The sequence below is a fragment of the Centroberyx affinis genome, unplaced genomic scaffold, assembly GCF_046629955.1.
Source record: "Centroberyx affinis isolate AG114_WGS23_722 - 3 ecotype Tasmania unplaced genomic scaffold, CSIRO-AGI_Caff_v1 ptg006717l_1, whole genome shotgun sequence".
Classification (NCBI taxonomy): Eukaryota; Metazoa; Chordata; class Actinopteri; order Beryciformes; family Berycidae; genus Centroberyx; species Centroberyx affinis.
In genome coordinates, this window is record NW_027283409.1 from 1 (window position 1) to 24,217 (window position 24,217).

The 24,217-nt window shown below is 42.7% G+C and overlaps 2 protein-coding genes across 2 annotated transcripts; both read right to left on the reverse strand.

The window, feature by feature from the left end:
• Positions 1–338: 338 nt before the first annotated feature.
• On the reverse strand, positions 339–10,092 carry LOC139638995 (ankyrin repeat and IBR domain-containing protein 1-like; the record flags this gene model as incomplete). Its single annotated transcript, XM_071513029.1, has 6 exons — positions 9,966–10,092; positions 7,871–8,157; positions 6,688–6,988; positions 5,366–5,548; positions 3,562–3,679; positions 339–547 (listed from the first exon to the last, which is right to left on the reverse strand). Coding segments are annotated over exons 2-6 (999 nt in total), but the record flags the coding sequence as incomplete, so codon positions are not given.
• A 1,361-nt stretch (positions 10,093–11,453) lies between these two features.
• On the reverse strand, positions 11,454–18,174 carry LOC139638994 (eomesodermin-like). The gene is made up of 7 exons (XM_071513028.1): positions 18,028–18,174; positions 15,869–16,539; positions 15,024–15,178; positions 14,398–14,519; positions 13,727–13,885; positions 13,265–13,326; positions 11,454–12,794 (listed from the first exon to the last, which is right to left on the reverse strand). Exons 2-7 carry the CDS (start codon positions 16,390–16,392, stop codon positions 12,029–12,031), a joined length of 1,788 nt encoding a protein of 595 aa, XP_071369129.1. The 5' UTR covers positions 16,393–16,539; positions 18,028–18,174; the 3' UTR covers positions 11,454–12,028.
• Between the last annotated feature and the right edge of the window lie 6,043 nt (positions 18,175–24,217).

The window sequence follows — 24,217 nt, forward strand, 5'->3', positions numbered from 1 at the left end:
CTCACTTTTGAATACTGCTGTACTAATATTATGCTGCATTATATACACACACTTAATAATTCATAACCACTATAATTCAGTATTATATAATTAAGTATGTATTACTATAACTACACCATTACTATATTATATCAGGATGGGAGATTAACAATAGCCACCAGTCATATGATGGAAAATTTTGGCTGTAGCTGCCCAGTCTGTAGCGTGTGTTGTCTGTCTCAACTAACCACTTTGGCATTGAGTCTTCCATCATTCCTTAATTTCTACTCTCCTGCTATATTCTATTAATTTGGAGAATATTGGGACATGTGGACCTGAAGACCCTGAGTGCGTCTCACCATAGTAGAGTCCTCATCAGCAGGGGTGAGGCTGATTTGGTCTGGGGAGGTGATGGAGGAGCGGGTGGTGCGGGGCGTCCGGGGCGAGGGCAGGGTGTCCCAGGCGTTGTAGCCACTGGGGGGCGGGTTGGGCATCTGGACCCCCGAGCGCTGACAGCATTCCTCCGCATTGGTCATCCAGGCCTCTAGGAGCTTCTCCCTGTCCCAGTCTGACTCAGAAAAGGAAACAAATAATAATTGAACCAAAAAACAAGAGAGACATGTAACAGTTTGGGTATCAGCACAGGAAGATGAGATATACAGAAAGATTTTGGATGGCAGCCTAAAAAATTAGGAAAGACAAAGAAGCAAGCTGGAAAAGGGAAAAGAGTGAGGTTATTGTAGGAGATGTATATACAATGTAGGCCAAACAGAGAGACACATTACCAGGAGGATGATACACAGAAAGGCATGAAGAGCACTAGGAAAAATGACCCAACTATTGGCCAATGGTTGTGAAATGTTTTTGCCTGGGGACATATAAAATTTGAAACCTTCGGCCATTAAAAGTAACACAAAAGAATTCCTCACATCCCAACTCTGTGCCCCACCCCAGACTTTTTCACCATATGACAGACAAACATGTTCACAGACCAGACCCAATTTCCAATAAGAGTGCTGATCTAGAATTACTGGGTAGACCACAAGACCATAAAAATGTATTTAATGATAATATTTTATACTTCATGAATATGGGCCTTGAAAGCAAGGACAAATGTCACGGACAACCTATGACAGAATTCCCATCCAGTCTGATAAAACGAGGCTTTTTCTCAGACTATTAAATTCTTTTCACCCAAGCGAAAATGTTAGGTATTCAAATCACAAAGACGTCTTTTACTAGTCCATCGTGTCCCAAGTGTTGGTATGTGCACTGCTCAATCCACCTAACCCCACACAAATCCCCTCCAGTGGCAACACTACCACCTAAGCCTTTCAAAAAGCCCACAAAATACTGTAAACTTGCTGCCATCTACTTTTCTGTTTTTGAATAGCCGCTCGATCTTACATTAGCCCTACAATAGGTTTGAGAGCATGTCAGTGTAAATGTTGAATGAGTTGTGGACTGCGCCCGAGTCCACATTTTTCCACCCGAAAACTCCTGTCCTAGAATAAGCAACATGACCCGGTCAGCGCTGCAATTAGGCCATTATCAGCCCGGAGACACGTTTTGCCACCAATCAAATGCCTCAGACTCTAAACGACCTCGTTTAGATAACGAATATTGCAACAATTTCCCTCATCCCCCTTCAATTAAAACTCATCAATGAGTACGACCCTATCTTCATGCTTTTGGCCATCAAAAGGACTCTGAAATGAAAAGGCTCCACATTTGGACTTCAATATCCAAAATTAGCTTTGGCAGTATAAACTGTGAGGCAGAGTGAGACAGAAACTCAGGCAGGCAGGCAGGCAGGCAAGAGGAAATATGATAAGGACAATGAAAAAATATGGAAATATTCAAGTCCAAAAAGCCTACTTCCTGGAGATTTAAAAAAGAAATCCTGAAATGTCCCATTGCTATTAGACAGACAGGCTGCATACCCTTAATAGAGGTGAATAAATATAGCAGCATTCTGGGGTCACCCTCTCCCCGCTCAGCTCCCAGAAGTCTGCCTCATATGTAGCACACAGCATACCAGCCAGCCACTCGGCCCACCGAATTAGAGAATGGGGTATTTAAAGACTGCAAATCAAACCCAAACTGTGACACATTTCTGAAGCCCTCTACACGCATAATCTGAAGCCAAGTTAAACTAAGTGGGGAATTGGTTTTCAAAGGCTGCAAATCAAATCAAAACAAAACGTTTTAGGACTTTTGAAGTTCTCCACACACATAATCTTAGCTAAGTTAAGTAGAAGCTAGGTTGAGAACTGGTGGCCTAGGGCTTCAAATCAAATGGAAACTGTGACACATTTCTGAACCGAATCGAGCCTAAGTTACAAGAGCATCAGTGGGGTAATTCAGGGCAAGTGATTGATGTCTGAAGGCATGAAGAATGTGGTCAAATCCCCCAGCCCGAAGGTGAAAAGGCTTTGACTGATTTAGCCTAATGGTAACACATGCCTCTTGGATACACATGCTATTAGGTGTGACGCATTCATTTGATGACTAGAAATAAACTGGACTGCATCGCATGCCTTTCATAAAATCAGATTAACTGTATGTCATCAGGTACGTTAAAGCCCAACAGCGGTGTAACTCAGCTTTTGGTTCATTGCCACCATTGCCTCACACCAATAGACACAAAAATGTGACTTTAACATACACACTTGCACTCTACGCCTCCCTGTGTCACTCCAGTCTTGCCCATGCTATTCCTGCAGGCATTAAGACCATGTGATGAAAGTATTAGATGTGTCATTGCTTTGAAGCGTTAAGACTTACTGACATCATTTTCAGCAGCACACTCTTACTTATTTCTGGTGGGCAGAACTCAAGGCATCAAACAGAAGCTAACAAGTGGGCTAATGTTTGATATCACTATTTTCTGCTTCTTTTTTGCAACCAAAAATGTGCAAAGCTATATTAGCGATGAGCCATAGGCAAAACTATACTGGTGTTACCCTTCACACGTACTGATGTTCCTGTCTGCTTGTTTGTGATTGCACTTGTGTTTGAGAATGTGCATGTAGCAGTGTGTGTTGTGGGTATTCAATGTTATCTATGTGCCATGTGTGTAAGTGTTCTTCCCCACATATAGGCCTCTGAAATAGTATTTACAGCATGTGCCACTATAACACTCCACTGAGACCAATACAAATTAATTTCTTTTAGATAAGAAAGGCAGTTCATCTAGGTGGGTTGGCTCACCTTACCTCTGTGATTTTAAGGGAAGCACTGGAGTGTACCATGTGATTTATGTGACATATATATCAGGGTGACTACGGGTTTCTACAAGTTCAATTTAAGACTTTTTAAGGCCCTTTTAATGCCAGTACAAATAAAATTTAAGACCAATTTCACCCCAGAAATTTGCTTCGAGAGTTAACGGCTCCGCTTAACCAGGGTGACAAGTAGTGCACAGAGAAAAAAAACTTATCTGAGGCCTCTGAGAGCATATTTAAGACTCAAACGCAATATTTAAGTGTAGTCTTGAATTTAGATAATTCAACATTTTAATACTTTTTAAGGACCTGCGGACACCCTTATTTATTGTGTGTGTGTGTCTCTTAACGGTACCGTGGGCCCGTAGCAGCGCCTCTGCAGTGAAGAGCGGGGCCTGCAGCATGTCGGCCGTCTCCACTATCAGCATATCCTTCAGCCTGCGAAGCTCCTGTGGCCTCAGGCCCTCATATAACTGGAGGTGAAGAGAGAGGGGAGGAGTGGACCGGGGTGGGGGCGGTGGTGGTGGGGATGAGAGAAGAGGAGAAGGAGAAAGAGAGGACGGAGCGAAGGGAGGGAAGAGGGGGGGAGGAATAAGCGAGGAACACAAATAATGGAGGAAGGGAGGGCGAGATCAGAGGGAGATCAGAGGACGGAATGAGAGTGGGAGTAGAAAGAAAGATGGGACGGAGGGGGAGGGAGAGAAAAGAGGTATTAAAAAAACAAAACAAAGATAGCTGATTGCCGACACATGACTCACCCAGTTGTGGTGTACACACAGACCCAGTGAGATAGCAGACTGATGATGGCAGAAGTCACATGCCTTGTGGCGGACACAAACACTGACAGTGTGTTTGTGTGTGTGTGTGTGTGTATTTCTAACCGGCACAGCTGCAGTATGAAGTGGCTGGTTAGCTCATTTCCAGCAACAAGTGAAACATTGGATTACAAATAGATGTCCAGTCCTCATGGCTGCTTCCAAGAAGCTACAGGACTGCAGATGAATGACACATGACACAGAAAACGTTTCACCTCTTACTCATACAAAATGTTACAAGAAGGCTGTGGATATCATACCGTCAATAGCATTTGTATTGGGATTGTGAACTAAAATTATAAAACATCTTTTTTGTTGATGACTTATGTACCCTAAAGTATGATGAATTTTAAGCAAAAGAACAGCTCTACAGTTTTTGATTATAGTCTTTATCAGTATCGATATTAAACTGTCTTGCAACAAAAGGACAGCAAAAAAGACCAACTTCAGTGCAGAAAGCTTGTGTTCTCTGCTAAAAGCTGTGAATTTCTGAGAGCACAATAAAGTATGTAAGTAGTAATGATGTTGAAGATGTGAAGATGTTATGATGGTATGATATGCCCATATCTCTGTACTCACAGACAGCTTACTCAAAAGGATAATATTAGTCATGCACTGTAATGATATGCAATATTATGGTGGCTTGGGTAATACTGTACATCTCAGAGGATAAGAACATTTGATAAAGTACAGCATATTAAGAGTGCTGTTCCAAACCTTTTCCCCCCAAAGACTCAGTCATTTTTCTCACAAGCTAAAACTGATTTAGTACATTAGTGGGTGTATTAACCAAGTAAAATGTACCTATGGTTTAGGCACCAACATACAAACACAGTATTTTACTCATCCTGCCTGACACTGCAGGGAAAGTATTTTCAGAATAATTAGGGGATTTGTTGTTATATTTAACTGTTTGAACATGCTTGGGTCCTGAATCCTGGCCCATTTGAAACACACTAGTATGTTATAGTGTGGTCATGTATGGCATGTTATGGATATACAATAAATCTCATCAGTCGAGTCTGCCTCTATGCATTCTGCCTCAAATGCCAGGGAGAGGGCCTTCTGATACAGTAGAGCAAGGGTTCTTAAACTATGGTTTGAAATCCAAACTGGGTCCTGGACCTCCTTCTGTTGGGTCTTCACATGACAAGAGGAGTGAAAGGTTTTGTCAGTTGGTTCCCAAGGTGAGTGACTACTTTTCTCATTTGCAACTGATTATATACAGAGCAGTACAGTAGTGATAGTATGTTGGGTTTGGTATTGGTATGTTGTACTTCACACCAGTTGAGGCTGGCATAATCTGCCTCTATACCCACTGCCTCTGGTTCTGGTATTTTGTACCTCTCGTCGGTCAAGGGCGGCGTACTCCGCCTCTATGCCCTCTGCCTCAGGCGCCAGGGAGAAGACCATCTGCGACTCCAGGCTGAGGGCCAGCTCCTTGTGGTGCTGCTTCTCTGCACAGTCACATGGAGTCTCGCGGTTTTCGTTCTCCGCAAACAGGTCCGCTTCTCTCTGCACCAGGAACTACACATGCGGGGACAGGGGGAGAACATATTTGGCTGTGGTTAAAGGGGTAGTACGCACTACAGCCAGGGAAATGCACTAGAGCTCAGCTGACTTCAACATGCGGCTAAACAGTTTGAAACACCTTGGTGTACACGGAAGACCACAGGCACAGAGTCATTGAAATTTGTTGAAGGCACAGCTGTGCGATTATGGGAAAAAGTTATAATCCTGATTGCTTTGCTAAATAGTGTGATCACGATAATTAATGACAATTATTCGGTTTCAAGATTCAAATAAAAATAAGAACTAATTGATTACTTTGGTGTGCAGCTTCAAACCTAAGGCAAACTTTGCAGAGAATCTGTACTTGTTTGTCATCATCCGGTTTAAAACCAAAGTAAAAAAACATAAAATCGCAATGTACTATTAACTATGATTAATTGTGCAGCCGTAGTTAAAGGACGATTATATGTTAAAATATCGATGCGGAACACATCCGTGAATTGTTACTGACATTGTACTTCCCCCATCTCACCTACCATTATGAGTGTAATACAAGTATCTGTTATGAGTGTAATACAAGTATCTGTTATTACACACATAAAGTAATATCAGCTGTTATTATACATCCATGTCAAAGGGCTTCACCCTACAAATTCAGGCTCTTCAGAAAGGCAGATACAGAGACAGACCTGCATTCACACCTATATCTTTATAACACTGTCTGTGGATGCTGTATGTAAAGTAGCCTGCCCCACATGGATTAATAAAGATGTATTGTGCTGCACGGCATCTTCCCCAAAACTGCTCACCAGGGAGCGATTTCATCAAGCATAATATGAGGGTTGGCGGGCAAAGATATTATTCTCCCTTACCCTGGGTCGCCACTGGGTCTAACACAAAGCCACACATCATTTTATACTAAAATTCATAATTAATAAAAAAGGACAGGCATTTAATAATATATGTTAACAAGGGGTACGCCCCCTTCATCTTTCCTCAAATTGCTCCCTGTCCCCATGGAGCTATTTGGCTGCCACCTCAGTAGCACCTCATCCACCTCCAAATTCATACTAGAGTAGATATTTTTCCTTTAGCCTGAACTGAAAGATATCCACGGGCCAGCAGGCTTGTGGCATTTCTCCAAAACCCCTCACCTCCACGCAGGTCTTCATGCCTGAGGCGGCAGCATAGTGCAGAGAGGTGTTCTTCTTGTTGTCTGTGGCGTTGACATCGGCGCTCTCGTACTCCCCCTGGTCCAGCTTTGCTCCCGTCCACGTCAGGACGATCTGGAGGCACTCCGCCCGCCGCTGCTCGTCCTCATAGGGCCGCGAGATCCGGGGGTGCAGAGCCCCCTCTGAGGTTAGGATCTGGGGCCCCATGCAGAGGAGGTGCAGGGAGGTCTCGTTGTGCACGTTACGCTTGTTAGGGTTCCCGTCTTTGCTTAAGAGAAAAGACCTGAGAGGAAGACAGACAAGAAACAGGGACAGAGGGAGTGGGTAATAAGGAATGGATGTACACTAGTGGTTCTCAAAGTTTCACTCTGGGAGAAAGATATTTTTGTGGCTAATATTTAGGCTAAACCAACAATTTTTACTTTACTATTACTACTTTTTTAGTTTTTAAGTCAAGAAAGTAATTTTTCTAATGCTTGGGGGACCCATCTTCCCATCTGCCTACAATCCACAAGGAAAAAATAGAAAAAATAAAACACTGGTGTCAACCTAACAGAGGGAGATGTCCCTCTCAGGTGTTCAGACCTTTAAATGGAAACTGACATAGATCCTCAGAATTATATTTACTTTTATCCAGTCTTATACTTTGCTTTCACTTAATTTTACACACACCTGCTGCCCCTGACCTTGCATCCCTTCTAGCAATTTGTTTCATTCAATTGGGAATGTAAAATGGAGCAAATGCAAGCATTAGAGAAAAGGAGGATAGTGTCTGAGATGAGTAAACAAGAACACACGCAAGGTTGTTAGTTTGTGGGGTGGGAAGCTCTCGGAGCCCCATCCTATTCCATCCCAGCATGTTGCATTCCTGTGTGCTGCTAACAGATGGTTATGTGGAGAGACAGATGGGACAGAGACAAAGACCTATAGAGACAAAGCGTGAAAACATTTTCTCTGACGATGCAGCAATACAGTACTGGACTGAACCAACTGAGCAGTGACAGAGAGATGAGATCAAAGGCCATTTGACATCGGAAAGTGTGCCGCATGAGGAATGCAAATATGGAAACAAAAGAATTGGACAGACAGCTGCCCTTCTATAAGAGTATGTGACTCTGCATTATGTCTGTTTGCTTGTTCGATTATGTCTAGGCCGTGTCCTGACCTGAGTAGGCGCGTCATGGCGTGCCGGGCAGCATAGTGCAGTGGAGTGTTGTGCTGGTAGGGCTCTCCGTATGTAGCGTTGGGGTCCAGAGCCTCCTTGAACTGCGGGTTGCTCTCGTACAACTGGCAGGCCAGCACCTCATCCCCGTTGATGAGAGCCTTGCGGAACTTGGTCGCCGTATTCCCCATCTCTTCCCCTGCCCTGGGTTCGAGCTCTGACTAACGCAGCAGCCTCTCTCAAGTCGTCTTCAACCTGTCCGAGTGCAAAAGGCCAGCATGCTGAATGTCCTGAGGAAAAGAGGAAACACAGGTGTTAGATTCCTTTGTGGCTGCGTCTGAGTCCAACAAGGTTTCTGTCCGCGAGAAAAAAAATTATTAATCAACGCGGTGGCTAAGCTTGCGGCAAATAAAAATGTCTGACCTTGAAGACCTCTAGCTGATCCTCCTAATAAGCCAACCATATTCTTACCGCTTCTTCGAGAAAGCCGGCCCTCCCTATTGGAGTCTAAATCAATTCCACTCCCTCTGAAACCACAAGAACAAGAACTGCATCTCCTAGGTTGGACAAGCTGCTCTGCAACAAGCCCCTGTGTCAGCGTCACCACTGCGCTGTACATCACCTCCTTGTTTTTGTCTTTTTTTTTTTTTTTTTTTGGAGTGACTCAACATAGTGCCAACGAAGCTCATGCAGAGAGAAGGACAAGACTTCCTCTGGCATCACCAGGGGCTTCCGCCTCTCCCTGCCAATCCTGCCCATCCCACTGAGACCAGGAGTCATTGTGAAGCATGAGATCCTCAACACAAGAACAGCATGCAGAGAGTCAGCATATCGCTTCCACCAGCACCATATGTCATGATTGTTTGGGTACTGGGATGCTCTTATGGCATTTTTTTGAGCTACACAACAAAACATTTGGCACTGTCTTCTTCAGCAAATATATGCTAATTCATAGGAATTACGCTAGAAACCTGGTATGTTACTTTTCTAATGTTAATGTTTAATTGTAGTTTGTGTGTGTGTGTGTGGGGGGGGGGGGGGGGGGGTCTATGGATAGAAAAGGGTCCTGTTTAGTCAAGAAAAATAATAAAATCCAGAAATTCATTACTCAATAAATTATGTATCATTTTGAAATCTTATCCTCTTCACACTTCATACACTCTCCATGATAAGACTGGTGAAAAGTCAACTTACATGTGAAAAGTCAACATACATAAGTCACGGTACTGTCTGTAACTCAATCAAATCAACAAAATATTTAGTATATTCATTTTCTGTCCCATATATTCATTTTACATACACCAGACAAATACATTACGACTCATCTAACTAACACGCAAACGGAGCAAGATGGTAGTTAGGTCCCATGTAATGTGTGTCAACATTGTGACTTCAAGACAGACACCTTCAAACAACACAACAAACGACACAGATAGAGGGAGAGAGACAAGTAAACACCTGATCTTGTACATAGTTGCACATAATACCTAACGTTACCACATATTACTCAGTGCACAGATGTCGCATAACCAAACTTTAAATAAGCTTACCTTGTAAATATATAACTAATACTTAAACGGCACTCATCCATGGCAACGTCAACTTACAACATCTGACAAACTAACAGTAGAGTAGACGAAGACACAGCAGTCAGTCTGGGTAGCTTGCCACTTGTCAGTAAACTTCTGTAGCTAGTTAGGCTATATGAGTGTGTCATTTCCAGGCCTTTCCCCGTGTTGTGGTGTTTACCATTCTCGCTAGCTTAAACCGACGCTACTCTGTTGTGTTGATGAGAAACAATCCGTGCTAACGCATTGTTGAATTTCTGGCTAATGACACGTTCGATAGCCAACTAGACAGCTATGAACCATTCAGTTTGTTGACAGAAAGTGGTGGCAACCAGAATAGGAAATGCGGCTAGCTAGCTAAATGTTTACAAAAACCATTAAAAAAAAGCCATCATGACGCTAACATCTGCGTTGGCTAACGTCAGCGCATACGCTAGCGAGTCAGCTAGCAAGCTAACGGCGCTAGCCAACTTAGCTAGCACAGTTGAACTAACAAAAAAAACAATGAATAACAAATTGTTTCAACTCACACAGATCGTACATTTCGCTGTTGCGGACCTGCTCTTATAAACAAGCTGCCTGTCGTTGACACAATAAGGAGGGTTTTCTCGTTAAGCGAGGCAATGCTTCCTCATAAATAATGTGTGTTCAGAGCTGTGATGTTGTTCCTGTCAACTCTCCGTTGTCTCGCTACTGGCTGCTGTCCGGGTTGCCAGGTTTCAGTAAAATCCCTCATGCAGGCGTCCAATCAGAAGGATGGCACATCCCTCTTCACAGAGTAATTAATGACATTTTGCGTGTGTCCGCTGATGAAAGACGTTGGATGATTAACCATGCTGTGAAAACAAGTACTAACTCCAATGACGCTGGATTTGACAAAGATTACTATATAGATTACGCCAAACATGGCAACCTTGTAATGTATTGGATTGATAAAGCGCATGTTATATGGAGTTCTGTTGTTTTGTATGTCTTCTTCGATGGATTTGGGAGGCTCTTCTTTAGTAGCTGAAGTATCCAAATCTTTTACTCCAGTATAAAGAATTGTAACATTTTACTCTACGTTGGGAATTAAAAGACGAAAGTGTTAATTAGTATCAAAGGGGTAGGCCTACTACTTATACTTTTTAAACTGTTTTATTTTGTTTTACTATAGTACTACACTAAATTAACTTATTTACGCGCATAAGCAGAACAGAGAACGTAAAATAATATGACACATAGCCTATTCTGCACCCATATAGAGCCTACATACATATAAAATACATATAAAACGTTCACACTCTCCACTGTTATCGGTCATATTAATGTCGAACCAGGGGATGAAATGCAGATTTAACTTACTGTCATGACAAATGCACACCAATGGGGGAGCAGAACATGAAAGTACTAAATTATTCCTTTAAACAAGCTCGTCACAAATTGCACACGGTACTGTGTAGTTTGTAATAGATGTAGGTGCAATAGCTGACCACTAGAGTGCGACAGAGTCCACAAAAACAAACTGCCTTAGCTACAGTACATTCTTTATGAGTTGATAACTATGACAGGCAGACAGTGATCATCAAGAGACAAACAACCATGAATATAAACAGTAATCAATCATGTTTTCACAAGATAATTAGTCTTTTATCCCTCCCAATGTCTTCATATACCTTGCATCAATTTGATACTATTTTCTAGGATGTTTACTATGAATTTACTGTACCTCATAAAGATTTAAGTCAGCTTGACAAGGTGGATATACTCTATTCTACAAAAAAAAAAGGTGGAGTAAACTGAGTGTAAAGCATTGAGTGTTAATTGTGAGTAATTATAGGCATGATCAATGCATAAACCATTATATTCCAAACAAATGCCCATGTTAAATATAGGCTACACACTAACCATATGCTCATTATATATACAGTATATGAAGCCGCATCTATTTACAGGAGGACAAAAAATGTCTTGAATTAAAATAACCACTCAGACACCCTGTAGAACACATAGGCCTTTTATTATCAAATTTCCCAACATTACAATGCAGCTATATACAGCATATTAACCTCACATTAAAGAGTGCGCAAATGTCATATCAACAAGCCTTCACTAAATTACAAGTTAATCTGTAAACGCAATACTTCAGTGTAAAGGCAGATACAGTAATGTGCATAACGATGAAACATACAGTACATAACACTGTTAAATAAATTGAGCAACTGAAACAAATGCTTTGGCACTTTCCAAAAATTTTAAATACAGTCACATTGACGGGCTGTTTTTCAGAAACTGAATGTCCTGGAGACTTGACAGAGGTGGACTAAGGATAAGTGATACATATTGTGTCCCACTCACATGCCTTATGACTTTTCATTTCATTATTTCTTGTTTCCTTGACAATGACCTTAAATATTTTCAGTATCATCACAAAAGAAAAAAGAACACTGACCACAACCAATGCAAATTCTGGGTGAGCACAGTTCTTTATGGTAAACAAAATGACAGCATGAATCTGTTTCTTGTTGGTGGTGGCTTGGGGATACGGGGGAGAAAACTCCCCCAAACTCTAGCAAAGACAAACCGAGGCCAAATCTTTCAAGAGACGGCACAGTCAAGGGTTTGTGTAGAAGGAGTAGTATCCTGCCATGCCTTTGGACGAGGAGCTTTCCTTGCTGTAGGAGCTGCCGTTGGCGGCGGCGGAGGCCAAGTCCTCGCACTTGATGTCAACGGGTGAGTTCTCGGCGCTCGGCCCGCTCAGAGACAAACGCCTCCGCTTGCAGGCCGCCAAATACGACTCGGCCTTGTCGAGGGCGAGGGCCTGCGGCTGCGCCTCCGTCCAGGCCGAGACGACGCCTCCGCCTCCGCCGCCGCCGATCTCCTCCTCCAGCTGCGGCTTGTCCTTGTCCGAGTCCTCCGGGAACCCGGCGGTGGGACTGGGCCTGGGCGACCAAGGCAGGCCGGGAGTGACCTTCCTCTGGTACGCCGCTCTGGAGCCCCATCCCGCCGACATGGTGCCGAAAGGAGAGTCCGGGTAGTAGCTGAGAGCGTGGGACGTCTGCATGGACAGGGATTTGATGCCGTACGGGATCAGGGCGCTGGAGTACTCCCCCTCGCCGCCGCTTCCGCCCTGCTGCATGGAGGCGACGAACCACCTCTGCGAGGCGGCGGCCGCGTCTTCCGCCTGCGGCGAGAGGAGGCTGGTGTTCTGCGGCACGGCCCGCTCGCTGTTGTAGAAGCGGCTCTGGGGGAGGTTGTTGACGAACTGGTCCTGGAAGAGGGGCTGCATGGCGTAGCGGGCGCCCGGGACGATCTGGTGGGAGCGGGGGGAGTCGGTCGGGGACGGGGTGAGGCGGTCGTTCTCTGGGGCGGTGTACATCCTGGAAAACACACGCAGAGAGGAGTGTGATGTTACCGTTAGGCAAAGTTACCCATGTAGGGAGGGAAAACAAACAAAAAGTGCCCTCGCATGCATACTTTGCTCAGCCCTGACTTGTAGGTAATGTGTAGAAAGAATGGATTAAAAAGGGAAAGGGATGGGATTCAAGGGGCCCCATGCTTGCCTTTGCCTTGGGCCCCCAAATCATTAAGTCCACCCCTGCATAGAGCAAAGGCATTGTATAGCTGAAAAACACATGACATAGACTAAGAAAGTCTCTACAAAAAGATAGCACATGAAATAAAAGAAGTTAAGGCAGTAGATACTAGAATAAAAATACTAGAGTGAAATTTATGTTGCAGCTGAAACATGGGATTTGATGTAAATATGTGTTTTGAAAATGTGATATTTATAATCACTGTTTTAGTGATGAGCAATGCATGACAAAGCAGGAAGAAGCAAGGTACTCACGAATCATAGTTGTCCCTGAATCCTTTGGCAAAGGGGTTATGATCGATCTTCAGCTGTGTAATCTTGAAGAAAACAAAATGAAAACAAATAATAATATGTAATAATATGTAAAGATTTACCACAGGGTTAGAGAGAACAAGAGCAAAAGAGGAGCATGCTGTTCAAAAACTATTGAAATATCATTATTACCACAGGCTATAATAAGGAGTTTATCAGCAAATTATAGCTGATAAACATGACAAAAAGGGAAACATGGTTATTCATATCCATTTAATAGTGTGAATAGAGTTTCTATTAAAATTAAATGCATGAGTAAGTTTCTTAACTACACGTAGGACACACATAGGATTTCCCCTATCATTGTTGCAGAATACACACTTATGAAACATATGGATAGTATATTACAGCTTATATACAGAGCTATAAGGCATAGTAAAGGAGTGCAGGGGAACGCAAGCTTACATCAGTGTTCTGGTAGGCAGTGACAGCTATAAACTGAGTCTCTGGAAAGGTGAAAGTCTGAGTCTTGGCGTCACTGCTCATGTCCTCCACCCCGTCCTCAGTCACCTCCACGATGTGCAGCCTGGGCTGGTACTTATGCAGTGACTGTAGGACAATCATCTACACATATACATATATATATAAAAAACTTAATTAGTTACTTTGAACGAAATGAAGTACTAATTGATTTTCTAATTTCCCATGCGTAATTTGTGCGTAAAAGCCGTTTCTCTGCAAGTGGAAAAAAGATTATTCTGCCGTAACGACCTTGAAGTTAGTATATGATTTACTGAAATCTAATTATCTAATTATTTAAGGCATTCTGTTACATAAGATTTGTTGAGAGTTTGACAGTTCAAAAATGTCAACTATTTTCATAATTTTGCCTGAAAATGTATTTTCTTCAAAACCTGAATGCCAAAAGAATAGAATTACACTCAACTGCGTATAGATTTGACCAAAACATTTGAGGGTGCGCTTGAATCTTAACTATTGGATACTATAAAAATTAAACAGGTTGATAGATCTACAGATTTGTTTGAAATAATTGATTTTGAAAACAGTCCAATGGAGATGAATTTAGAACATTTTAACATATTTAAAATTTACATTTCTTTTTTTTTTTTTTTTACCTGTGAAGTACTGTTACTGGTCCCTTTGTTGTTGGTGAGTTTCAGTTTGCCGAAGGAGATTTCCTGTCTCATCCAGTGGGCCCCGGTGTTTGGAGACTCTGGATGGATGTACACTTTGTTCCCTAGAAAATAAATGTTTCACCTAAATCAAATGCAACTCCATTAGCCTGTATATTCAGTATAAGCACTGATCTTTCGGCTGAAGTGAAAAAGGGTTTAGAATGCAGCAATGCACTGTAGAAATATCCATCTTAATTAATTTAAGCTTGTATCGAATCTTAAAAAAAAAGAAAATCTGCCAGTGAGGTGAAATAGGCCTAATTTTTACTTTTTCCCAAAGCAGTTTCATGTTTAATTAATTATTATTATTTTTTCCACTTGCATTCAGAAAACATTTGATTTGATTTTAAAGTTCAAATTAAATGCCTTGTTAAGATGGACATGTTGCCGTGTAATTCAACAAGCATCGTAAATGACGTGCTTTGAACCTATTAGGGATGTGAACCGGGCAACACACAAGAGACATTGTCTTGGAAGGCAGGAAAACACGAATCTTCAGTAGAAATAGGGATGGAGTTGTGCAAACTGAACGCCTTGGTGTGCATGAGGAACCAGCGTGTCCGTACCTTGCATGTTGTTGTCCGCCTTCCCGCAGGTGACCCACTTGCCACCTTGAAACCTCCAGTGGTTTGGATCCGCCAGCACCACTTCCACAAACACGTTGTAATGCGCGGTCAGGCTGAGACCAGCCATGTTAAAGCTGAGGAATGGGAACATCCGCCTGCAGACGAAAAGATCAAAGTAAAGTATATATATATAAAGATAAAGTAATATAAATCTTATGTGTGTGAGGAAGAAAGAGAGGGGGGACTGTTTTCAAATAGGCAGAAACAACAAACACACTTGGACATACGATGCCACACTGCAAAAATATTATGAAAAATTTATTCTTCATTTATGTTTTAAAATCTTTCTAAACCAAGTGAAGAAATCAGCCAATCTGAGTGAGCCAGTTTCACTTTTTTTTCCGATGCAAAATCAACTTGTTTGAAGAATTTTCTTGACTAAATGTCTTGCCCTATCTGCCTTATTCTGTCTGTCCAAGGTATTGACGCCTATTTCTAGAACAAATCCTGAAGTGATTCTGCACTGGAAACAAGTGGAACCGTCAAATGGAATCGTCTCAACACATTGGAAATAACTGTCATAGGAAAAATGAAGTCAAGACTGATTTGAGACTTGTAATGAATTAGAGTGGTTATTATTTTTTATCCAGGGAAAGTCTTTATACTACCGGCCACTGAGCAGCAGCAACTGGGGGTCAAGTGCCTTACTCATATGTAGACGGCAGTTACTGAAGGAAGGGAGGGAGGGCGTGTGGTAGCCTGATTCACTTTCCCTTTACCACGTTTCCCCATCAGTCGCCCACCCACCCTCTTTCCCAGAAGTCCTCCTCGTCCCATGACCTCACCTGCCCTGCTTGGTGATGATCATCTCGGTCTGGTGCCGGTGGAACTTGAGCCACAGCGGCCGGTTGCACAGGTACACCTGGGCCCTCATCCCCGGGCCGCCGGCGGGCAAAGGCATGGCGCCGATAGCGGACCCCGAGCCGGCGTAGGACGGATAGATGCAGCCGGGGCTCTGGCCGAGCTGGTAAGCCGGACCGAAGTGACTGCGGCCGGCGGCGGAGGAGGAGAACCCAGCGGGTGGCAACACGGAGCCCAAGTGCAGAGAAGCGGGGTACCTGCCGGCGCCGGACGGGGTGTAGACCGTTCCGGTGGGGCTGTAGGGGATAAAAGAGCAGGGGCTCGCCGCTTCTGGGCTTTGTTTAGTCACCGCGGATGGGATGTAGTACCGGTCTGTACCCATCCCGTGCTCTGCGTATCGGCTGCCACCGGTCGGATCGTCCGCCTCCACAGTCGGAGACTTGCGCCTCTCCTCCGCTGCGTCTTTCGGTGAAGGGAAGGTGCTGCTCTCTCCCTCGCCGCCGAGCATGGCCCTCTAATCTGTCTTCTTGTCACAAGCGGTGGTTGCTTTCTTTGATCCCAGTCGGGGCTATTTCCCCACCTCAGGACTCAGCGGAAAGTCTTTTTAGGCCAGGTTTCTTCTGATTGAGACTTCTTCTGCCTGCATCCTATAACTCTGTAGGCCAGACAGAAACAGGTCCTTATTATTAAGCCTACAGGCCTGCAGTCATTTTTCATATAGCTACCCAACATTTAAAAGGCCTAAACCATGTGCCAAGTTGGCAACTTGTGCGTAAATGAATAAGTTGTTAGTCTAAAGTGAACTTCATTTAGATCTTCGAGGGCGTCTTTAGGGTGTGGCTGTGAAATCTATGATACACGTTTAATGTGAGTCATCATTTTCTTTTATCAACAGATTTTTTTTCTTGAGATTTTTGTGTGGGACACACATACCAAAACGGCGTATAGGTATACATAGTAGCAAATTAAAAACATGAGTCATAGATGTTCTTCTACATTTCTCTTTTCACCAATCGGGTTCTTTATGTTGTCATATTTAGAAGAACTAGCCTACTATTCCTCTATATTTTCCACAAAACATAATGCACCATGCTATATTTTTTTTTAATTCAAATTCAATTCAAAAGTGGCAGCAGATTTTATTTTGGTGTTTATTTTTAATTCAGTATGATAGACATGAAAAATACATTGTAGTATTGTAACTTAACAAGAACAACTTAAGTAATTTAACAGAACTACCAACCTGAATATTGTGGATAGTCATTGGTAGTTACCCTTGCTCAACAACAAAAACAATAGGCCTACTTATTTGTTAGATAAAATTGGTGATTTTTAGGCTGATATTGAATGGGTAATATAGCCTCACAGTAACACAGGCATATATGCCTATTTCTTGTAAATCATATGACAAATTTGAAAAGCACAGATTTGTCTGTTATTACGATGAAAACCAAAGTGAAAGCTCGCCCCCGACCCTTGTAAATTGGTGACACATTTCGAAACAATCTGGTGTAATCGAATTTCGATGAAAACAGATAAAGTATTATTTTTGTTGTGCTTAAAAAATATTTTTGTAAATAGGCTGACCAGGTAGGCTATGTTTTCAAACACAGCAGAAGGTTATAATTTAACAGCACATTTAGCCTACTGTGCCCTTATTTGTTTTTTTAAATATTACTGCACGTGTCCTTACTTAGGCTACTCTGTAGCCTATAGACCCGGGTTGCTATTAATCCTATAGAATTATTCAGAGTTAATGAATTTGCATTCATTTCAATTCTGATGCGCTTCTGCGTCCCACCGGGATGCCCGATGTGAAAAAGGAAAACGGCCAATTATTTTTCCGTTTGAAGAAACCTGTGATGTTTCTCAGATCAGACAGTCCGATGCGAGAGACAACAAATAAATGTAAACGCCTGTCGCAGAAAAAAGCCAAAGTGCTTGGATGTAGACAAACAGAATGATGTCAGTTTGCTTTATCTCTTAAAAATAATTCCATAGGCTAAATTCAGTCAGTTAATTTTTTTTTTTTTTTTTTAAATAAGGGCAAATTCTGTTATATAATTTCACATTTATTACACGGGGTTACTGTTAAATGAAACAATATTTTCTGCAATAGAATTTGTAAAATAAATAAACTTACCAAGCGATGCTCCTGTTTGAAAATATGAAGCTACAGACACTTTCTTTAAAATAAATGAAAACGGATTTAAAACAGCGTCAACGCGCGAGAAAACGACAGAACCTGCGAGCCAAAGCCCGTACTACAAGTAATTGGCATCATGTTGTCTTATAGTGGCTGAGGAGAGACTAGAATAAAGCCTGAGCGCATGTGGAGGCGGAGTGAGTAGAGTCCCGGTTTCACCAGTGCCTCTTCTTGTGGCCATGACGCACAGATAGCAGCCTATTATCAGATTCTCCTCTGGTCTCCAGGGGAGGGGTGGGGGTGGGGGTGGGGGGGCAGGGGATCCTTGGCTAACCCAACCCGGCATCACAGCCACCGAGGTGTAGTACCTCCCAGTTCAGCTGATCTTGACATGTTTCCATCTGATTCATCCACTAGAATATCCCCATTACATTCCTATGGGGCCTCCTATAGGGATTTATAGTTTTGCTGTGGCATTTGTATAAAATGTAAAATGTATTATTGGATCACCAGCTCTTTTTCGTTTTTCTTTCCTGTATATAGGTTTAGTAGAATATGTGCTCTGTAAATTGAAACTATTCCATTACAACAGAAAGTAGAGAAATAAAGATGTATAATGAATGAGTTTGGATCTCTGAAAGGTGGCCTGATGATTTGAAGTAGGCCTTAGAGGTTGTTACGATGTTATTTTATTGCTTTTTGTCTGATTAGCCTTTTAAAAAATGCACAAAATCAAGCATAATGTATCCAACAGCAGTATTATAAATTAAAATGGAGATTTGGAGGCTGACACAGAGAGATAGGTTTCTCAGTTGTCGTGTCAATGTTGTTATAATGAACATTACACTGAATGGAACTAGCCTGTTTTACACACTTTGCCAAGTTGTGGTCTTTGATGGGTTTCGGGGCTGGTGTAGTGATGACTAAGATGGTGGGTAGAGGGATATATGGTAGCTCAGTCTCATTTCCCCAATCATATACAGTATATATCAATGGTAATGAGCCTTATAGGTTAGTATAGTATGTACAAATGCCCACCTTGCCTAGAGGAGCAGCCAAAGCACCAAAAAGAATTGTATTAATATTGGTTTCCATTAAGAGTCTAGTGTAACATGGTCTAAAAGTTTCAATGACCTTTTCACCCTGTCTGAGGGAAACACTGATGTTCTGTGATCCTGCCTTGGTAATTAGGCTGATGGGCGAGTCCACACTATGCAGAAAAAGAGGTGTGTATGCTCTGCACAGCCTCGATGGCAGAAACATCACAAGAGCGGAGATAGACACTCGGAAATGTCATTTTGCATCTTTGTATGATAAGCTTGACAAGTTAACCCTGGAACTTCCACACACACACACACACACACACACACACACACTATCTCTTGACTGCCTTGCGTGGTTCACACATTAAAAGGCACAATACTGTATGATGAGTGTATGATGAGTGCCCCATTTTCCCAATACACACTAAGGCTAGCTACCAGAGCATAAGAACTCACAGATCATTTTGAGAATACCACGGTGTCTATTTCACGGCCGTGGACTCTCACAGAAATCCCTCAAATCTTTTGGTTGTTTCCCCTCTCGATGCCTTCCCCTCCTTCAGTTCAAAGGAAACCAGATCCAGACTTTAAACTGTCCCCCATTAGTGTGCTAATGGGACACCTTTGAACGGCAAAGACCCACTCAAGGCGTCCTATCTCCTGCTCCGGTGTAAAGGCCAGACGCTGCAGAGCTGTCGCTGCTTACTGGGGAAGCGTTTGCATGTGAAAGAGACACGGCAGCAGTGAGAGGATTAGAGTCGCAGGTCACCACCTCTCAAATAAACACACCGCACATCAAATAATTGACCCTGTTAGGCAAATAAACTATTTGGGTAAACTGTTGGAGCAGTAAACAGTCTAAGGGTAATACACTTCTGCTGATTGCATTGATCAGTTGATGAAGTTGTTTGATTACTTCAGGAGGTGGTGAATAGACTTGATAGATCCTGGTGTGTCTATAAGACTTCAGCGCTTCTCAATTGGCTTGCAACTAAAACCTGCTGAAAAGTGCAAGCTTAGATGTGTGGCTGTTTCCCTTTGTCACCCACATGAAAGGGGTTTCTTCTGCTGCTATTCTTACAGTTGGGTTGTTTTATATTGATACGGCGGGCTGGAATATCAGATGAATATTCAGCTACATTGTGAACGGCCTCTAAATTCACATTCCACTCTGATGAAGTGCATCCTCAAACATCAATTTGAAATCCGAAGCTCCCTCTCTCTCTCTCTCTCTCTCTCTCTCTAGCTTTCTCTTTCTCTTTCTCTCAAACTACGCACACACACACACAGAGAGTCTCGTGATGTGACAGCAAAACCAGTGAGTCAGAACAGAAGTGAGAAAGTTTTGACAATTTTTTTTTTCTTTTCCACGGTGGGAGGGGCTTGCACAGCATTGCACCCACTATGAAGCACTTCCCCTTAAGTGCAGTCATAAATCAGAAATTGTTTTTCTCCATTCTGAAATAATTTTCAGACACACACACACACACACACACACACACACACACACGCGTGCACACACACACGCACCCAAACTCCAAATTCATCCTAATTCATTCACCTTCCTCTCAGCCTCAACTGAACTGACTAATATTTCTATCATCTATCATAGTGGTTCTCAACGTGGGGTCCGGGGACCACCAGGGGTCCTTGAGGGGGTTCCAGGGGGTGCCCAGCAAATTGATCTATTGTTAAACTTCACCATTATTTCATTTACAAGAAGTTAACACAATTAGAGAATGTAGAAGAACGACTATTTAGATTTTTTAGATTCACTGTTATCTCTCTACCTACAGTACAGATAGTCATGGAATTCTGGACAAAATCATATCTAACAATATAAGTATTCTCAGATTTGGGTTCAGGAGACAAAATCTCACCAAATGGGGGTCCGTGGCCCTAATGTGGACTAAATTAGGGGTCCTTGATATGAAAACGTTTGAGAATCACTGATCTATCAGTTTATCCCTTCACCAAATAATCAGTGTATCTGTTTCACTTCCATACTATGCCCCCATAGTGCTGTTTGCTGTGCTTGCTGGACAGCCAGTCTCGCTCCTCTCTCCGTCACGCTCGATGAGCAGCTTCCCCTAGCTGTGCCTGCTTTTTGACACGTCTAAAGGGCTGTTCCTGACACGCTGCCATCCTGCCTGCCGCCCCTCCCGCCGCGCCGTGCCAGGGCAGGAGGAGAAAGCTGGTGACCTGGCCATCGCCTCGCTGCCCTAGGCCACTGCCACCCCCGCCGGCAGCAGAAGGTCTGTTGGCTCCGAAAGCGTGCCAGGAACTCTGCCCGCCACGGCTTGCGATGTCACCGCGGCGGACGGATCCGATTGGTCCTCGTCTTCCTCCCTTCCCCGGAACACGTCCCCTCTCTCAGATTATCTGCACCAAAGACATATAGGACTAATTGATTGTCGCTTTATTTGAATGCGATCTCAGCTTTCGGGTGAATTAGTTGAGCAGCTGCCTTCATCCCTTCTTCACATCATGCAGAAATGTTAAGTTAGTTGAAAAAACCCAGAAATGAGTTCTCCCTTCATGTGATGTCATTATATGCAAAGAGGATTAGGGGAGTTTTGTGAAAAATCAAAGCTAAAATGTGAAAGTTTATAGTTAAAGTCAAATTTTCACATCCTTTTATTACTGTTCCTTAAAGAACAAGCTTAATTTGTACAAGATGATTTTTCTACCACACCATAACAAAGTTTCATAGTGCCCATGTAGTCTCGACTGGTTACGTTTCTTGTTAGTTAAACAACATAGAAACTTTGGTAACAGTTAAGAGTGTAGTAACTGACTGTGGAATTCATTTTTAAGACCAAACAAACATAGGAAACAGCAATGCTTGTATTATTGGAACGCCTATTATTAGTAATTGTAGGCCTCCACACTGATTCTGCAATAGCACAGGCATTCTTATTCCACAGATAGGCAAAGGCACCAGTGAGACAGTTTTTATCACGGCGGCAGAAGGTGCAGGCCTCTGGTGACCCACTTCCCCTGCTGCCCCCCCTGCACTTACATTTATGGTTGGGTCCTATGTCCTGTTAAGAGTAGCAGCAGGAGCAGACCATCACATTTGGTGCCCAGCGTGGGGGCGGTTGGTGAGCTGTCATGTTCCAGCTATCCCACGGAGATACACTTCTGCCTCTCCGCGAAGATTTGGTGTTTTCTCATTTGCATTCGCTAATGAGATCCTGTTTGCATGACTTTATACGGGAAGACACTATCTGTCGGGATATCGCTGTGCAAATACAGGGGGCCGATGAAGTCCTATTTATTTAACCTTTATTTACCAATTAGTCCCATTAAGATTAAGGATCTTTTTTCAGTTGAGATGTAGCCAACAAAGCAGCATTATGGCAGCGTAATTCTTGCCGACAAACAGCAGAATGTCCATAAATAAAATTAGAATCAAATGTTGACACTCAACACAAGCTGAAGGACAGCTTCAGTTGATCATGTGGTCTAGAGTCCAGCCTTAACCTGGATATGTACACTGCAATCTTACAAATGTGCTGTAAAAAGAAGGTAAAAGACATCTCAGAATGATTTTTTTCTGCCTGTAAGAGCTCCTATGCCATGCCAGTGATGATCAAGTGTCTGTGACTTTGCCCTTGACAGTTTCCCCCCCGATCACAACTTCACACAGGAGGCTCATCTTCTCAAAAGCGTTCTGCAGCCAAGACCCATGATGACTCCCAAAATCAAGTTATAGAAGCCTCCAGCCAATGCCAATCGAGGCCCGCTCAGAGCACTTCCTCGTTATCACCCAATCTGTACTGTTAAGAGTTCCTGCCCGCCAATCTGCCAATGTCAGCCGCCCCCCATCGACAGTCACACTTCGGTCTCAGGTCAGCAGTTGTGAGCTATGGGCTTATTGGGATCAAATGGATCCTCAGAGATGGTGTAGCGTTGAAGACCATGCAACAAGAGACAAGTGATATGCACATCCCCTTAAGAACCTTTTAACAGGTGCCGAAGTATAATGACAAAAACAGGATAGAATGGAGAGTGCCATACACTGCTTCTAATGCTCCCATCTATGGAACTACAACTTCTTCCACCTTTCAACCAGGGAACCCAGGTTCACACCCCATGTTGGCAAGCAGCCTCCCTGCTGAAGTGTCCTTGACCAAGACTCTGAACCCCTACCAGCTCCAGTTGTGCTGCTCTGTATCTGACCCTGACCTCTGACCTCCCTGTGGAGGAAGGAGCAAAAAGAGAACTTAATAATAATAATAATAATAATAATAATAATAATAATAATTATAATAACAACTTTATTTGTATAGCACCTTTTAACAAGTCTGTTTACAAAGTGCTTCACAGAATAAAAAGGCATAAAAACAAAGAAAAAAAAGGAGTAAAACAATAAAAACAATAGTATAAAGGACAACAAAGGGTAAAATTTAAATACACAGAAGAAAAAAAACACTAAATACATGTAAACCAATTTACCACCACCTAATTAAAAGCAATGGTAAAAAGATGTGTTTTAAGATGCTTCTTGAAAGTGCTGAGTGTATCAGTGGCTCTTAACTTATCTGGGAGGGAGTTCCACACAGTGTAGGTCCAAGGTGGCTAAATGCTGACTCACCACTCTTAAGCCTAATTTTAGGGATGGTCAGCATACTGCTATTGGATGATCTAAGTGATCTACATGGTACATATCTCACTATATCGCTAAGGTAGGGTGGGGCGTGACCATGAAGACATTTAAAAACGAATAAGATGATCTTAAAATCAATTCTGGAAGATACAGGTAGCCAATGAAGAGATTTAAGAACGGGTGTAATGTGGTCTCTCAGTTTAGTGCATGCTATTATTCTGGCAGCGGCATTCTGAACTCTTTGAAGAGTAGTAATTGAGTTCTTGGGTAATCCAGATAGGAGGGAATTACAGTAGTCTAGCCTGGTTGTCACAAAAGCATGCACAAGTTTTTCGCAGTCAGCAGTGGAAAGCATGTCACGGACCTTAGAAATATTGATAATAGGCCGTTTTGCACACGTTGATATGGTTCTTAAAACAAAGATCACTGTCAAAAATTGCACCAAGATTTCTGAAATGATCCTTGGCCTTCAGGGATAGGAAGTCAAGATGAGGCAGAATGTCATCTCTCTTATTATTGTATATAGATATTA